The sequence below is a fragment of the Carica papaya genome, chromosome 7 (genome assembly GCF_054855325.1).
Source record: "Carica papaya isolate Zhongbai chromosome 7, ASM5485532v1, whole genome shotgun sequence".
In the NCBI taxonomy this organism is placed as follows: domain Eukaryota; kingdom Viridiplantae; phylum Streptophyta; class Magnoliopsida; order Brassicales; family Caricaceae; genus Carica; species Carica papaya.
This window is the reverse complement of record NC_142315.1, coordinates 367654-386594: the sequence shown is the minus strand read 5'-3', so window position 1 is coordinate 386594 and position 18941 is coordinate 367654. Positions and strand designations below refer to the sequence as shown.

Below are 18941 nucleotides of genomic sequence, written 5' to 3'. Positions count from 1 at the left end.
TTTTTTTTTTAAAGTAAAATAAAGACGTTTAATCTCTAAATTATTTTCATAATTTTAAAATTTTCATTATTAAATTTGATTATTCATTTTTTAATAAAATAAAAAATATTAATTTATTAATGTGAAAATTTGTGGAGGAGGAGGAAAAGATCGTGTGTGGTGACGAGCAGTGCATGTGCGGTAACGATTGTTATAAAAGAAATTCATTTTTTACGTGTTAATTAATTAATTAATTAATTAACTAATTAATTATTAATTAATTAATTAAGAGCTGGCTCTTACATCATAAGATTTAAATAATAATCTCTCTTAACTTCGAGGGTTGCATGAACTAATTACACTCCATGACCCCAAAAGAATCCTATGCGACCATTACCATGACATAATTATTTTCATATTGAAATGTAATTATATCATCGCTCCACATATATATATCATAAAGAAAATGTATTTTATTATATAATTTATCAACATTAGTTATAATTATTATGTCATAATTGACGTAATTAAAAATAATATTATTATAAGTCCAGCTATTTGTGGTCCTTATCAAATAGATAAAATATAAAATAAGTCATGTGAACCCAATAAAACATTTATTTTATTTGTTGAGCCGGTGACGTAATATACATACATGCACATATAAACACACACACACACACACACACATATATATATATATAATATATATGTCTGTATGAGTGTGGCCGAGCACCAAAGTCAACAGAGGGAAGATGAGGCCTGATCCATGACATAAGAATTTCCACCGGCATGAACTATATATATATATATATATATTATCATTAAAATTATTAAATTTTTTATTAAAAATAAAATAAAATATGTCTGGCTTTCAAAGTGAATGTATGGGCAAGTGCTTTTCTAACGAGAGTCAAACCAACCGACTGTCTCTACTTTCCTCTTACTTATTATAATATAACTATTATATATATATATATATAAAAATTTAATTATTTTATAAATATTTAATTATATATATATATATTTTAGAAATAAAAATTGCTTTCCAGAAATAAAATTTCCAGATCTTGATTCCAAATTCTTATGCAATTGACTTACTAATTCTATGCAATTAATTAAAAATATGGTTTTTTTAATATATGATGATCTTTAATTAATTAATTAATCGAGTCAAATCACTTAAATACTTTGCTTTTCGGTCAACCCACTAATTAGAAAATTTTTGATTATTGAAACGCGAGATTAAAAAATATATATTTTAAATACTAAACAATGAGCATACAAGAAATTAATTTTCACCTTTACCTAGAATATAAAACAGTCAAACATAAGATTGAAAAAGTTAAAAGTAAAAAGAAAAAATTACCCACACTTTGACCAATATAATATTAAAATACCTAACGGTAATAAGTATATGATCACAGTACAAATATTTACAACTTCTCATCGAGCATAACATCTGATTTCACCTTCAGGGAAATTTTGGGATACTACGTGGTCATTTACAGACTTTTGACTTTATTTTATACAACAACTTTGGATTTTTGATTGACAAAAGGACTTGATTAGTAAAAAAAAAAAACAACTCAGTTGACCGAATCTCGGCTAGCATTCGATGTCTAACCGACCGATCCCTCTAGCTTCAAGCTCATAAGTTGATTCACCTCGGCACCAAACTCATCTGGAAGCTCGTTGAAGACATCACGGCAAAACCCTGAGATCATTGCTGCCATAGCCTTCTCATAATCGATTCCTCTCTGCTGGAAGTAAAATAGCTGATCCTCACCGATTTTGGAGGTGCTGGCTTCGTGTTCAACCCGTGCAGTAGGATTCTTCACCTGTCCGATAATAATGATCGGGAAGCAATGAGACAGAGTGGCAGTGAGATCGATCAATTTCACATCTTTCAACTACCTCATATTTCCGAAAAAACTTAATACAAGGCCAAATGACCTATTTTACTTGACTGGTTTAGAACCCTCAAGTTAGGGGCATCGTCCTTCCCAAAAAAAAAAAGCTATCTAAGGATCAGGCTAATCAAATCTTGCCTTTCCGCATGAAAGTTTATAAGGCCAATGCTCATAACCTTCTAGACCTGGGCTGGTTCAACATTCATCCACCTCAAATGTATAACTTAATGAGTGATGCATGCAAGAAAGTATTACACAATAAACATGAGATCTGCTCGCTACGATTTATCAGAAGACAGATTGATCTGAAAACAAAAATGCATTACAAAGAATACTTCTACTTTTCATCTATATCTTAAGCCATTAACCGATATCTTCCAAATCGACGATGGAATGGACAACCGAATAGTAACCAAAGTTTCCATCTGCTCCCATACATGGGTTTGTGTGGAGGCATGGAAGAGGATGGTCACAAACTTACTGATCTAGGACAGGAAAATACACCTATGTCTGTATTAAATTCAAAGATATATATATATATGTATGTAATCATAAAGTTTATTTATTTATTAAAGTATTTACTTTAGTTAGTAACTACTACCAGTAGGTTTAATTATTTTCTACTATAAATTATTTAATAATTAGTTTATTTATTTTACTTAGTAGAATTTTAAATAAAATTAAAAATTTCTATTTTGATTGCTTTCTAGTACCAATAAGTAGAGTGCCCTAGTTTAGTAATTTGATACATTATTCATATGATTATTATATAAAATTTGAAAGAATAACTCAAAATTTGAATAATAATCATATGAATAATTTTGAATTATTGGTTTGATTATTTAAATTTGAGATCTCTAATTTTAGTTCTTAATAATTTTTTTTTAGTATTATACTCAAAACTCTCTTTGTCCTCCACTAAGTATTAGAACCTAAATTCATCATTGACGAATTTTTGTTTAAACATTTAAACCTACCACAAAAACACTAACATCACAAACCTTAAAATAGAACTAATGCAAAACAATAATTTTGATTCAATGGTTACAACATTCACTAGTAGCTGTAAAGAAGTGGGCTTCGTCGCCCCAACCATTAACAGCAAAGGACATCGACTAATCTACCCCCCGAGTCTTAGGCCCTAATTTTGCTTGAAATCGCCGCACTCATCACTTGAAGCTGCTCTCTCCACTTCCTTATAGGAATCCATCATTTAAGGTAACCTCGATGAACACCGACACAGATCTGGAACTAGTGCGTTCATACGACTCCCTAGCTAGAAGATCAACTACAAAGGATTACTGGAAGCAAGTACTCCCACTTGTCGACCATTGTGCATGAGCTTTGAAATTTAAATCCTCTGTCAACCACTCTAGAGCGGTTTGATTCAATTCGATTCGACTTTTTTGGTTTAGCCACCCCCAAACTTGTTCTCGATATTTTTATGTCAATCTATAAGGTTTTGAGCATGTTTTTTCATTTTTTGAGGTTAGCTTGGTTGAGTTATTCTATACTCACTTTTAAAGTAGATTGATAACTTGGACAAGTGAATTAACGTCTATTTATGCATTCAACTAAAAGTTATTTGATTTAAAATGTCTGTTGAAATATTTTAATTGGATGGATGAAAGAGAAAATGAATGTAATGCTAGTAGTTTTGGGTCATTGCACTAAAAGGCTTTAATGATGCTTATGGACATTGGTCGTATGCTTCCTAACCCTCATTCAACTTGTAATATTTTTACATGGAAATTTGCTGCATGCAAAAACTAATTACGTAGCTTTTGTAGAGAGAGAAATTAAGAGAGAGAGAGAGAGCACGGAAATAGAGCATAACCCTGTAAAGCTCTTTGTTTCTGTGCTTCGGTCAAATTTTGAGAAGATGATGCAAGAAAAAGGGCTGCAATTTCATTCATGTTTGCATGGCTTAAATAAACCAATTTACAATCACAGATCCTGTTTTTTCGTGCAAGTGATGATTTTCTACACAAACTCAATTCCACCCTTATCCGATTACAACATAATTCAAGGAAACTCAAATTTAAAATTCAAATGCAAGTTGATAAGAATAGATTTTAACTGATTCTTAATAATCTAACATTCCTCCTTAAGAATCAGTTCCTACAATTCCTAACTTCTTTCTCATCATTTCGAATTTCCCTTTTCCAAGCGGATTTGTCAGAATATCCGCCAGTTGCTCATCAGATGAGCAATAAGTAAGCTTGATTTCACCACTCTTTTCAGCATCTCTAATTGCATGGAACTTCACATTAATGTGCTTGGTTCGACCATGCATCACTGGGTTCTTAGTAATTGCAATGGCCGACTTATTATCCACCAAAATTTCAATTGGCAGAGACGCATCCAGCTTTAGATCATGCATTACTTTCCTTAGCCACACCGCCTGATTTGCAGCACCTGCAGCAGCAATATATTCAGCTTCAGCTATAGATTGAGTAACCACTTCTTGCTTTTTAGATGCCCAGGAGAAAACACCAGAGCCAAATGAAAATAGATAACCAGAAGTGTTGCGTGCATCATCTAGACTCCCTGCCCAGTCACTGTCAGTATACCCAAGCAACCTTCCTTCTCCCTTTGTCTCATATAGAATTCTATAATTTTGGGTACCCTTAAGATACCTCAATACATGTTTTGCTACTGCCATGTGAGATTGTTTTGGAGATGACATAAATTGTGACAGCAAACAGCATATCCGGCCTTGAAATAGTGAGATACAGCAAGCTTCCAATCAAGCTTCTGTACCTTGTCTCATCCACTTTATCACCTGTTTCATCCTTAGTTAACTTTAAGTTCGGAATTAATAGAGTAGAGACAGCTTTACACTCTATCAAACTGAACCTTTTAAGTATTTCACGTGCATACTTTGCCGAGACAGAAAAATTCCGTTCTGAGCTTGCTTTATTTCCATCCCCAGGAAGTATGTTACTTCACTTAGGTTGGACATCTCAAACATCTCATCAAGCTGTCCTTTGAATTCTTCCATTTTACATCGATCATTACCTGTCACCAGTATGTCATCCACATAAATGGCAGTGATCAGATTCCAGCCATTTTCATCGTGTTTTGCATATAATGTTGTTTCTGCCTCACTCTTTTTAAATCCACAATACAATAGGTACTCGTCCAGCTTCTGGTACCAAGCTCGTGAAGCTTATTTAAGGCCATACAGAGCTTTATCTAGCAGATAAACATGATCCTCTTTTCCTTCAACAGTAAACCCATCCGGTTGATCAACATAAATTTCTTCTTGGAGATCACCATTTAGGAATGCATACTTGACATCCAAGTGCATAACCTGCCACTATAAATGCGCTGCTACTGCCAAGATCATTCTGATGGTTTCATGTCTTGCAATTGGAGCAAAGGTGTCCCCAAGGTCGACTCCTACAGTCTGGGCATATCCCTTCACCACCAGCCTAACTTTGTGCCAATTTACAGGGTCATCGGGATTCAACTTGAGTCTGTAAATCCACTTGACACCGATTATCTTCTTGCCTTCTGGCTTAGGGATCAAAATCCAGGTTTTATTCTTTGTGATCGTAGCAATCTCCTCTATCATAGCATCCTTCCAAGAGGAATGTGTGGCTGCCTCTTGATAGGTTGCAGGTTCTTTGAAGGCAAAATTGCATGATTCATATATCTCAGAGAGACTTCTCATCCTAACTCCATTAGCACTTCCATCTCCAACTTCCCTATCATTTTCCAATTCAAAAGGGAATGGAGCTGGTACAGATTCATCTCCTCCTATCACCAGTTTCCCTGCCTCATCACGTTCTATTTTTCCTTCTATCCAATTCCAGTGTGAGCCTTCATCTATCACGACATCTCTCCTAATCATAAGCTTTCTGGAGCTCAGCATATATACCCGGTACCCCTTTGTTTCTGTACTATAGCCGAGGAGAATTCTAAGCTCTCTTTTGTCATCTAACTTTCTTCTTTTTCATCAGGAATTAGGTTGTAACAAACTGAGCCAAAGATCCTTATGTGGGTAGTCTCGGGCTTCCTGCCATGCCAAGCTTCAAATGGAGTCATCTTCTCCAAGGCACTAGTGGGCAACTGATTAAGCACGTAAACATATGTGTTTACTGCTTCAGCCAAGAACTGCTTGGGCAAGTATTTGTCATTCATCAGACATCTCCCCATTTCCACCACAGTTCTATTCTTCCTTTCAGCAACGCCGTTTTGATGCGGTGAGTAGGAGGCAGTAGGTTGCCTTTTGATCCCTTGAGAGCTACAAAAATTCCTGAATTTATGTGAATTATACTCAAGTGCATTATCAGTTCTTAACATTTAGAGCAAACACCCACTTTCCTTTTCTGCAATCAATTTAAACTCCTTAAACTTACCAAACACTTCTGCTTTATTTTTGAGAAAGTAAACCCAGGTCTTCCGTGTCTGATCGTCAATAAAAAATGGAGAAATACCTGCTCCCATTTAAGGAGTCTTGGCTCATTGGCCCGCAAATATCAGAGTGAATAAGTTGAAGTTTTCCTGTTGCTCGTGTGCTGACTTGTGTAGGAAATGGTGTTCTATGCATCTTGCTCATTTGGCATACACCTGCAGACAGTGTTAGTTTCACCAAGTGAAGGGGGATTGAGACTCAAGTTCTCAATTTGCAACTTTTTCAAGCCGGACAAATGATAATGTCCAAACCTTCTGTGTCAATTTTCACCCTCATTTACACTAGCATAGCAGGCCATGTGTGCTTGCCTATTCATGCACAGCAGGTAATTCTTATTAATCTTTGGTGCTGTTTCGATCTGCTGCCCATCAGGATCATAAATCCTGCAGCATTTGCTCTCAAAAAGAACCTTATACCCATTATTTGTCATTTGATTCACACTTAACAAATTTTGTTTTAATGTAGGTACAAAAAGCACATGAGTAATATGTCGTGTACCTAGGTGGGTATTCACAGAGACAATGCCCTTACCTTCTGCATTCTCGAACGTGTCATTTCCCAACCTCACTTTGTCTTTCGGAACTTTGTTTAGATAGGTGAACATGGACTCGTTCTTGCACATGTGGGATGTACACCCACTGTCAACGATCCATTTTGTGTCATCTTCGTCTATTACTTCATTTGAGGCCACATACAAGTTTGGCGAGACTTCACCAGTTGCTTCACTGATGTTTGCTTGCTAAGGTTCTCCTTTAGGTTGGCCTTCATTCTGCTTCTACTTCAGCCTACAGTTTCTTTCTTTGTGACCAAGCCTTTTAAAGAAGTGGCACTGAATTGCTTTCTTGTCCTTGTACCAACAATCCTTTTCTAGATGGTTGGTCAAGGTGCAAATTTTGCGAGGAGGAAATTTTGATTGCTTACCTATGTTTTGGTTTCCTTGTTGCTTCCCGGTTGAGCTCTTCTCTCCAGTCTGCTTTCCTTTTTTCTCAATTCCAGCTTTGAATTTTATGAACAAGGCTCCTTCTGTGTAATTGATTTCCCTTATGTTGGTTCGCTGCTCCTGCAAATCCAGCTTATTGATAAGCTCAGCTGCAGTGATGGTATCAGTATCATTCAGCTCCTCCAACACAAAGATTTTGGACTCAAACCGAGCTAGTAAACTAATTAGGATCTGTTCTACCACCCGTGAGTCAAGAAAGTTTTCTCCCAGCATCCTTATCTTGTTCATAACATCCATCAGCTTTGTTGAATACTGTCTTACTATTTCATCTTCTCTCATTTGCAGCATTGCAAATTCTCCTTTCAATTTTAGCAACTGTGTTCTTCTGTTTCTGGTACCACATTCAAGCTCTTCTCTGATTTTGTCCCAGGCCGATTTAGGGATTTTGTAGGGCATGATCCTACTAAATACCGCATCTGAGACTGTCGAGTGAATGCAGGTAAGCGCACGAGGCCTTTTCATAACCTCCTCCTCATGCCTTTGATCTGGGTTAGGGACGTCGTGTCCAGCAATGGAGGTGGCTCGGTGTCATTGAGAACCACATCCCAGAGGTTTAGTGATTGCAAATAGATCTCCATCTTCAGTGCCCAAACATGGTAATTTTTGCCATTGAAGTGTGGAGGTGCAGATGAGCCAGAACAGGTTGCCATTTTTGTAACAGGTTTTTGAGATTTTTGGATTGATGGGTAGGCTTTATTCTTTTCACAGATCCCTCGAGACAAGAAGCTCTGATACCATGTAATATTTTTACGTGAAAATTTGTCGCATGCAAAAATAATTACGTAGCTTTTGTAGAGAGAGAAAGTAAGAGAGAGAGAGGGCACAGAAACAAAGCATAACCCTGCAAAGCTCTCTGTTTCTGTGCTTCGGTAAAATTTTGAGAAGATGATGCATGAAAAAGAGCTGCAATTTCCTTCATGTTTGCATGGCTTAAAGAAACCAATTTACAATCACAGATCCTGTTTTTTCGTGCAAGTGATGATCTCGTACACAAACTCAATTCCACCCTTATCCGGTTACAACATAATTCAAGAAAACTTAAATTTAAAATTCAAATGCAAGTTGATAAGAATAGATTTTAACTTATTCTTAATAATCTAACACAACTAGTGAACTTCTGCATTTCTTGGACCAAGTACTATCTCTCAGAAGTATATCAAGAGTCAACTAAGTTGATTCAAGATACACTTAGTCCACTATTAAGAGCAACGGTCAGTAATCAACTTCTCAAGCACTCAAATACCAATGTGCAACTTGAAGATGCTTACTGCTTTGAAAAGGAACCCCTTTAGAACTTCTCCATTTATGATGTAAAAACATATTTTCCCCTTTTATGATGTAAAAACAAAAAAAAAATCTTATTATCGTGTTATTTTTACAACTTATGTTTCATATGCGTTTTTGACTTCCAAGCCATTCAAAACAATGTGTTCCTAATTATTTTTGCTTGAAAAGCAAAGAGCAATTAACAAGGCACTATGAGGGTACCACTCATGCCACCAAAGCCTTTATAAACCAACAAAAAGTACCAATTAGGTTCCGAAAGAACACATCTTCTTGGAGGGAATGGCATTTCAACGAATATCCAAGGTTGGAACCAATTACATCAAAAGGAAATGTATATCCTTAGAAATTCTTTCGTTACTCTCTCTTCATGTGACTTAAAAATTACCATCGAGATAATCTTGAAAAGCTTCTTGCTAATTTATAGCCCTTTTATTTGACACCCACAACTCCTTAGCCAACTAGTCAAATTCTAGCCAAGAAAGATCGAGTAAAGAAATGGTAGAAACCCATTACCTCCTAGCTCCCATGCACCAAACAGAATGATTATTGGGAAATTCAAAGGGCAACATTAACAATAACCTTTTTTGAGATAGGCAACTTTAACAATAAACTTACTCCTTTTTCCCAGGTTATGCATGTTGCATAAGAAAAATTTAATACAGGGGTAAGTCTTGGAGTACCAAATATGCTTCCAATGGAATCCAAAAGCTACCTTCATTTTGGGAAAGCCAGTTGCTGCAGGAATTCACAGAGCTTGTCATCTTTAGTTAGTTCATGATAACCATTTTACAAGGCACCGATAGGACAATTGCCCAACTGAGCCACCAAGGAAATCATCTCATCCATCTCCAACATATTGAGACCTCTAGTTAATCAAATATTTTGATTAGCATTCCTATGAACGTTAAGCACCATTAAGTCAGTAACTATTGCACCTATGCCTCTATCCAAGTTAAAAATACTTAGGAATCAGATTTTCATATATTTTCATCAGACCACCAATCCTCCCAAAAACGCAAAGATGGACACTGCCTATTTTGAACCTCGGACTATCATAAACAAACCCTAACTGTTGCTAATCCATTTCCACAAACATGCGCCATTGGTCGTCTATGCCGCATGTCCTCCAAACCCACACATCAATACCATATTTGGCCAAAATCACCTCCCACCAAAGATTACTCATATAGCTCATGGATTTCCATGAACAACCTCTTTTTGTGGTGTGCTTTCCACTTTTGACTCTAAAGCACTACCTTTGAGTTTCTTGGTTTTTTGGGCAATGAAGGTTTGGTGGTTGAAGAAACTTGGGCTTGGGAAAGAATCTGGGGTGATAATTATAGGAAGAAACTCTTATCTCTCATGCCCTTGGGTACCAAACACTTATGCTATTAGAAACTTCTTTTAGCTAAAGGATCGTCCTCTTTTTCCTGTTAAGGATTTGGAGAACTTTATTACATTTTGACTCATTTTTACAGCATTTCATACTGGGGTTGTGCCCTTGGTGTCTCAGAAAATGAAATAAAAACTAGCATAATTTAAATTATGCATTACAAAATAATTAACTGAGAAAATATAAAACTAGCAAAAGTACTTCTCAAAAAAAAAAAAAAAAAAGTTAAGAAAATAGTTACCTGGATATAGGGATAGGTGTTGGCAGCTGCATTATCACCAATGAGCATTGAATCACACTGAGATGAATTTCGAGCATTATCAGCTTTTGACATAACCTGAACAAGACCCCTGTAACAGTTTCTGGATTTCCCGGCTGAAATACCTTTTGAAATAATCCTACTTTTTGTATTCTTCCCTTTGTGTATCATCTTTGTTCCTGTATCTGCCTGCTGATGATTATTTGTCAAGGCAACAGAATAAAATTCACCTACTGTTTCATCACCCTCCAAAACAACACTGGGGTACTTCCAAGTGATAGCAGACCCTGTCTCCACCTGTGTCCAAGAAATCTTTGAGCGAGCCCCGGCACAAAGCCCTCGCTTTGTGACAAAATTATAGATCCCACCGTTGCCTTCTTCATCCCCAGGATACCAATTCTGTACTGTTGAGTACTTAATCTCAGCACCCCCTGCACAATACAACTCAACTACCGCAGCATGAAGCTGGTTCCTATCATACGATGGTGCTGTGCAACCCTCCAAATACTCCACAAAGCTCCTATCATCCGCAACTATCAATGTTCTCTCAAACTGTCCTGTCTCCAGCGCATTAATCCGAAAATAAGTAGAAATTTGCATTGGGCACTTGGTATCCTTTGGTATGTAGCAAAATGACCCATCACTAAATACAGCAGAATTCAAAGCAGCATAGTAATTATCATCACTAGCCACTACTCTCCCTAAATACTTCCTGACCAAATCTGGGTACTCTCTAATTGCCTCAGATATGGAACAAAAGATCACACCAGCCTTTTCCAAGGTCTTTCTATGTGTAGTTGCTATAGACACACTATCAAGAACAGCATCAACAGCAACATTAGCTAACCTATTACGCTCATTTAAAGGTACACCAAGTCTATCAAAGTACTTAAGAAGTTCAGGGTCAGCTTCATCCAAGCTATTCAAAGTAGGTTTCTTCTTAGGCGCAGAGTAATAACATATATCTTGAAAATTAATCGGCGGGTACCGATTATCAGACCATTGAGGCTCTTTCATTTTCAAAAACCTCTCAAAAGCATTCAATCGAAACTCAAGCATCCAGTTAGGTTCTTCTTTCAACGAGGAAATCAATCGTATTGTCTCCTTCGATAGCCCTTTTGGGATCGAAAAGGAATCTATGTCCATAGAAAATCCAAATTTCTTATCGTACTCGCGATTCCGAAGAATCTCTTGGATCTTCTCATCGGAGCTAAGCGTTGTTGCGGTCGAGGGTTTACCTGATGAAGATGAACCGGAATCCGAACTGACGGTCTTGGATTCATACCCGACATCTGCTCGGACCTTGAAGAGGCCGGCCTTCGAGGTTTTATGAGGAAAAGGTTTGAAATTCTCGGGTTTCGGGTAAAACCCTCTCGAAAGCTTAGAAGAATCGATGGCGGGTTGCGGCGAGAAGCCAGAAATACCGTTGGCTAACAGAGACGCCATTGTTGTGGCTCAGGTAGAGCGTGGGAGATAGAGATGTCAAGTAACAAACTTTGAATTAAAAGGAAATCATAAAATTTGTTTTCACAAAATAATTTATAATTATGACGTATTTCTTTTGGCTGTTAATTGATGTACGTCTCGTGTAGAACACGTACCCTGTGGGTCCCAATCACGTGTGAACACACAGTAATCAACGGTGACAAAAAAATCAACTAAGTTGATCTTTTTCTAAATCATTTTGTTAAAAACATAATTTATCAATCAAATTTAATTTTTAATAAATTAAATGATTATTTAATATTATATTACACAAATAATAAAAACTACTAATTTTTTAAAAAAAATAAATAATATAAATTATTATTAAAAACCGGCACCAATTAATGCTAACTTTAATTAATAGGATAAAAATTTACATACATCTCTTTTTTAAAAAAAAAAAATTGTATAATAAAATAATCAGGTTACTAATTTTTAAAAATTATAAAATTAATTTAAAATACTTCATCATATATATTTTAATTAAATAATAATAATAATAATAACCTATAAATACATGTTTAATCGGTCATATTTTCGACGCACTCTCTTCCTCTCGGGCGATCACCGGCGGCACTCTAACCGGCAAATCTCCATGACTCCATATCGTCATAGGTGCTAACTCTCTCGCGCTGCCTTATATCTTTCTGATAGGAAGCTTAATCGGCGACTTGCGGCTTGCGGTTTGTCCAGGTTTGTTATTGCATTTCGTTTACGTAATGTTTAAACTAGTTTAGATGTGTGTATTTTGTGCTTCGATATGAATTTGAGTTAATCTATGAGATATCATATATGCAAATCGTTTCCCAATCTCATTCATCTGCAATATCTCTCGCCAGTGGCCAAATCGTTCATTTTCAACCGAGTCTGGTATCTTAACAAAATGGCGAAAGGATCAAGTCTTGAATAATGGTTTTTTTTTTTTCTATTTTTCAGTGTGGACTGGTTTTAACAAATTTTCGTTTCGATTGCTTCGAACTAAAATTTGAGAATGTAATACGAACTAACAATTATGAAATGAAGATTTTTTTAGTTAGTACTTTTAGTGACGTCCAATTCGAACTGAATTTGAGAACTTGAACGGAAAAAAATTAGATTTTTCACTCGTAAAATTGTAGTACTGGCTTACTGACTGAGGTTTTGAGATTCGAAGTCTGGAACTAGGCCCCTAATTTCCTAATGGCATGTGGAGGAATCCTCAATCTTGTGGAAATAGACGAGATTGGCTGTCTCTCCAAACCTTTTTTTTTTTAATGGCAATGATAAATACTGTTAATGAGTATTTGAGAAGATTTTTCTTCATTTTGTGTTTTCCTTGTTGATTGGAATGATGGCTTGATGATTTGATTGCATGAAGATTTCTGTTTTGTTGCCCTGTGATTCCTTGGGTTATAGATTAAATAATATAACAGGAATGTTGGTTTGACACTTTTTTAGCTTATATGTTGATAAGCTATATTAGCGCATGAAGCTTGTAAGTTATTAAACATGAGTAAAAAATTTATGTATTTCTATATAACTTAAAATCACTGTAAAGATGATGAGTGCTTGGTAAAATAGTACTTGCAGGTTGAAAAGTTAAAAAAAATTACTTAAGAGAATATATAATAAGATATTTATGATTTTTGAAAGGAAAATTCAGTGAAGTGTATAAAAGACAAAATATGTTTTTTATATGGCTTATAACTCAAAGTTATTTCACGAAAAATAAGGCTTACAACTCAAAGAAAAAATATATATTTTTTTAGCTTTTTTATTTTGACTTATAAGTACATCAACTTGTATTGTTTTGGCTCCATTCTTTTGGGTCGTAATTTATTATCCTTGAATGATATTGGAGCGGTTGTCAATATGCTTATTGATATATAAAATTCTTTTGTAAATGAGTGGTACCCCCCTGGTACCTTTTTGTACTATTCTAACTTTTATCTCAAAAAAAAGCACATGGACTTAATTTTGGTCATACCGGTTAAACCAAACACCCTTACTGACTGCACTGTTGTCAAGTGATGGATTTGATTTTGCTTTATGGAATCTCTTAGCTAATTTCCTCCAGGAGGCAAGTGATCTCGTCTCATGACAGTCTCTTAAAAGGGGAAAATAGGCTGTAAACAATGTGTTTGATGAAATGCATGAAAAAAGTGTAGATATCCTCATTGAATTGTGGAGTTACTCTTGAGATTGTGTTATAGCAAGCTGAGTCTGCTGATTAGCTTATGGTCCACCTTCATACTTTGTCTCCTTTTCATGTTGATGACCTAAAACAAAGTTCTTTTTACGGTCTTAAGCCACGAGTTTTTGGTCTGTCACTAGTGGGATTTTTGTCTACTGAATTATCATAGAACAGTTTCTTTCTTTTCCATGTTTATTTTCTTTGGCATGTTTCTTTAACTGACATAATGGACAATAGCGTGTAGTATGCTTACGATGTCTTTTTCTTCTTCTTTTCTTCTGATTTAATATTGGTGTCCTTTGGGTCTTCGATACGCTAACATTGTCCAAGCAGTAGATCCTATCTTCTCTTCCCTGCATGGTTGTTCAACGATGTTGATGGCTGCCAATGATCTTGAGGATTTGGGGTCCTAGAGAAAAAATTTTAAACATGGTCATGAAACACTCATTCAATCTTCCTTGCTGTTTTGCAAAACCTCACCATTTCCAGTCAGCATGATGAATCCCTCTTTGGTTTCAGATATTCTTTTTTTCTGTTCGCTGGACTTTCTTTTTTGTTCTTATGGATTGTAGCCTAAGGTTAAAGGAAAGAAACTTAGGACCAATATCAAGATTTGACCTTCTGAATCTTTAAATCCTAGATTTAGTTTCATGCTATTCTGTGGGGTCCATAATTAACGTATTCATTGTTTTCCCTCATAAATTGATGTATCAACTGCCACCTGTATTACTCACTGTATTTGCTGAATGAAATACTTTGAGAGCTTTACTTGTTAGTTTGTGATATTTGTTGCACAACAGGTTTAAGCAGTATGGTAATTTTGGTTTGTTTAAAATTATTCCTTCCCTTGAGTCTTTCTTTAAAATATTAGTTGCTTGAGTGTGGTTGATACTTTCTTGTGAAGGATGTCTTGAAATACGTTAATGCTTTACACGGTTCATTTAAACTGATACCTCAGCTAAAATTTATCTTGTGAAGGATGTGTTCAAATATGTTGATGCAGTACATAGTTTGTTCTAATTGATGCCTCAGCATGAATTTTAAATTTCATACTGGGAAACTGTTGCTAGTAGACAACTTCTCGTGTCTCTTTAGCTAAATGCAGGAGTTGTAAGCTAGATTTAGATAGAAGTTTTTAGCCATTTTTAAAGCTTATACCATAATATGGTTGCCTTTCCCCTTCCCATTTCTACACATTTTCTTTGACCTAGTATCTCTTAATAGACCAATGCATTTGGTGACTGGTTCCACTTTAAAAGGATTATTGGTGACCGCTAACTTTACATATCTTGAATTGCCTCGATGCACCAATTATGTCAAATGTTGAGTAAATAAGCCCTGATGGCTAGACTTGAAGGGACAAGAACAGCAACAGCTGGATAAAAATGGAAATTTTATTGCTGAAGTGCGAGGTTATGAAGAGGCAACTCATGGTTTAGGAGGAGGAAAAAGATTGGGTTGATTTGCAGTGGAGGCTCGGGCTGTTAGAAAATGAAAGTTGGGCAATTCCTGGTAGGTAGTGATAGGTTTGGACTTTGATAGATCTGTCATGGTGGAGTTAAGCCAAAGGAATGGTTTGGTTGGGTGAGAAATTACATCTGTTGAGCCTGAAAAGCAGGGTAGACAATACTTTGTTGTTTAATAATTCATTGTGACATACATGTAAGTGCAATTTTTAGTTTGTTTACAGAAAATTGAATGATAATTCTTAACCAAAGAGTTAGAAATTTCAGGTTCTAAAAAGATATATTGAAAGTACAGATTTTAATTACAGACGTTAGTTGAAGTACAAGATATTTTAATGTGACACGTGATACAGTCGTTAATATGAGCGGAAATAGGTATCAGGTCTTTGTTTCAAATCAAAGTGCATGATGTTTTACATGGTTTACCCTATATATTGAACAGAGGATTTATCTCAAAAAAGATATATTGAACAGAGGATTGAGAAATGGAAGAAAACTGGAATATATCTAAAGTCCTTTTCTTCTCCTTGAGTTAAGTCGTGAACTGGATGTAAAACATACCATCCCCTCCATTTTTCTCTTCACCAGTTAAGGCAAATACCCTCACAAATACTTACAGCAGTTCCTTATCTCATCTCAATCATTGTCTTGCCTCTTTGCCACCAAAACCATCCTTCATTCATTGCGCCTTCACAGCCAGGGTTTCACTCTCAGTTATTTGATTTTTGTGAATTTTCATTTTCCTCCATGTATAGCCTATGAATTATTTGTTTCTATCACTGGTTAGTGGTGATCGCTTTTGTTATTTGCTTTTGGTGTTTTTCGTTATTTTTCAACATCAGTGGTGTCGAAGTTATCATATTCTCACCCTTCACCCACTGTCCATAATCAAACTTAAGGCTAGGATCTTTTGGTTCATTTCTTCCTATAACTTTTTAAACTGTGGTTTTCCCGTTATCTATCTGTATTTAGTGAAATCAAGTTGGATCTTTCAGATTAACTTTATTGCTATTTCATATGGGAGAAAAGAAGTGTGATCAAACTGGGAGAGTATTTTCCCCACCTTCATTCGCAATTGCTCGGTACGGAATTTTTAAATCTTTAACTATTTGAAAAAAAATTCCCCTGATGGATGAAATATCTACTCTACTGAACCTGCAACTGTTCTTCCCTTGTTGCTGATAATGAGTTGTAGTATATTTTTACCCCTTAATTACATCCTTCTAGGGGCCTTCAGGATTGTATATTCAACTCTTAACGCCCTTTCCTTCTGTTTTAGGTCAGCTGATTAATATTTTTGCTCTGCATAATTTATTTACAAGTATCTTTGGGCTAGCCTTCATGCTTTAAATTCCCATGGGCTCATTACTAGATGGAGCACCCAACTTTCAGAATTTTTGTTTATCTCATCCCAAACTGTGATTCTTTTTTCCATCAGTGTGGTAAATAGTTGTGGTATGCATCAAAATATGGGTCATGACAGTTCATTAGCTGACCATTTTTATGCTATCTATGTTATTTTTTGAGCTTGAAGCTTGCTGCTTATACATGTACATAATGAAACCATATTGTTAATTTTTTTAGGAGAATTTCTTGGAGGTCATTCCATTGTAATAAGAAAACAGGCACCCAAAAAAGAAGTTTGTGCATCACTTCATGAAAGATGAACCAACTGAATCAAGGTCCCATCTCCTCTTCTCCAGTAGACCTCCCAATGAAGCGAAAACGAGGTCGCCCACGCAAGGATGAGAATCTGGCTCAAGCTGAGAATAAACCTGTAATAGCTGGATCCGATGCCGAGATAAAAAACAAGCAGAACACTGATACAAATAATGCTGTTGCGGATGACATGGTGGGTCAGGTGGTTACTGGTGTCATTGATGGTACATTTGATGCTGGATATCTTCTTAATGTCAAGGTAGGTGACACCGATACTCATCTGAGGGGTCTTGTATTTCTACCGGGACGATTTGCTCCGATTACTCCAGCAAATGATGTGGCTCCATATGCTACGATGTACAAAAGAAGAGACATTCCAATCCCGTCTCTAAACCCACAAACTCCACTCCATGGTTCTGTTCCTCCACCAGAGAAAATAGACATGAAACCTGCTGAGCATAATAACCATACACCTAAGTCAGAAACCCAGCCCTCTGAACAAAAGTCATGCACCTTACCTGCAGAAAACCAATTTGTCTCTGATACGAGGCCTCCTCCTAGTAACTTGCCGAGGAATGACACAGGTCTTTTGCTGGAAGATAAAATCACACAACCAGAAACTTCAGAGTCTGTGGTTGAGAGCAAGACTCCCCCTGTTATGGACCAGCCAGAGGATTTCAAAATTCAGAAAGAGAATGACATGGCGCAGCAACTTGAAACCTCCATGCTGTTAGAAGGGCTGAATACTGATGCAGGGGCAACTAAAGAATCAGAGCCACCGGCCACTCCATTTTCTGATTTGCTGCCATGCATTGAAACTGCTGATCAGAATCCTCCTGTTGAACAACAGACAGGAAGTTATGATCTTAAGTCAAATGATCTGGTTCAAAATGAAGTGAAGAGCCCAAATGTCGACCACAACCAAACTCCCTTCTTTCCCGAACCCGAACCAATGTCTTCTGAGCCAACTGGGGTCAATAGTCTGATTGAAAAACAAGTTTTGGAGAAGGAAGATGCACCCCAAGACATGCTGCCAGAGCCTCCAACAAGGCTGTTTCCGGAGATGAGACATCAGACTTAAATGGAAGCCTCTTAATGTGAAGTTACTGTGTTTTTTTTTTTTTTTTTTCTGTAGACTGTTATATGAACTCTTAGAATTCGCTTTTCGACCTCTGTTCTGATGCAAATTTTTGGGTAACCCTTATTTTCTGAGTGGTTATTCCTGTTAATGGTTTGGCATGTTATTTTTTGTATTACATACTCACATGTCCAATCCATGAGGACCTTGGAGATAGTGGTTGATTTTGTTACAATGAATAAACACATGAACATACAGGTCAATTCTCTTTTACTGGAATCTCTTGCTGCAGATAGTGCTCTCTCTCTCTCTCTCTCTCTCTCTCTCTATATATATATATATATATACATTCTATATATCTCTTAGCAGGATCGAAGATGATCTTTTGTTAGATTGTGGACCTTCAGGATTGTTGGATTGGTAAAGAAGATTCAATATCAAGATCATCTCAATAAATAATAAATGATTCATCTAGAACTGGTGATTTTACTCTTACACTATAGATTAAAAGTTGGTAATCATAACTTACAACTTTATATATTAATTATTTTTTAATTAAGTAACTATTACTTTTCTTTTTTTATACATAAAAAATTGTAAATTTAAATAAAATTATAAATTCTCACAAATTTTTCTTTATAAAAATTTTTATACCCCATTTTTAACAAAAATATTGTTAGCTCAAAAATAATAAAAAAAATTATATTTTTGTATTAAAATTATATTTTCTTAATTAATAATTTAATTCAATAAAATTTTAATGTAAAAAGAAAAATATTCACATATATATATATATTACTCATTATTTTGGTTTTAAAATTTTAAA

At 35.8% G+C, this 18941-nt stretch overlaps 2 protein-coding genes across 3 annotated transcripts; one reads left to right on the top strand and one right to left on the bottom strand.

The window, feature by feature from the left end:
• Positions 1-1344: 1344 nt before the first annotated feature.
• Positions 1345-11752, bottom strand: ABCI8 (ATP binding cassette protein 1). Its single transcript, XM_022031655.2, has 2 exons — positions 10237-11752; positions 1345-1820 (listed from the first exon to the last, which is right to left on the bottom strand). The coding sequence occupies exons 1-2, from the start codon at positions 11698-11700 to the stop codon at positions 1602-1604; spliced, it is 1683 nt and encodes a 560-aa protein (XP_021887347.2). The 5' UTR covers positions 11701-11752; the 3' UTR covers positions 1345-1601.
• Positions 11753-12264: 512 nt separating this feature from the next.
• On the top strand, positions 12265-18394 carry LOC110806771 (uncharacterized). Of its 2 annotated transcripts, XM_088207962.1 has the most exons (3): positions 12265-12432; positions 16374-16460; positions 16963-18394. In XM_088207962.1, exon 3 carries the CDS (start codon positions 17042-17044, stop codon positions 18116-18118), a length of 1077 nt encoding a protein of 358 aa, XP_088064088.1. In that variant the 5' UTR covers positions 12265-12432; positions 16374-16460; positions 16963-17041; the 3' UTR covers positions 18119-18394. The 2 variants fall into 2 exon arrangements, with proteins under 2 accessions (XP_088064088.1, XP_021887395.1); XM_022031703.2 differs by lacking the exon at positions 16374-16460.
• The last annotated feature ends 547 nt before the right edge of the window (positions 18395-18941 follow it).

Coding starts and splice junctions, on each gene's coding strand:
- ABCI8 (XM_022031655.2), bottom strand. CDS start 11,700: ATGGCGTCTCTGTTAGCCAACGGTATTTCTGGCTTCTCGCCGCAACCC. Junction 1,821..10,236: donor ACACCTATCCCTATATCCAG/GTAACTATTTTC, acceptor ATTATCGGACAG/GTGAAGAATCCTACTGCACG.
- LOC110806771 (XM_022031703.2), top strand. CDS start 17,042: ATGAACCAACTGAATCAAGGTCCCATCTCCTCTTCTCCAGTAGACCTC.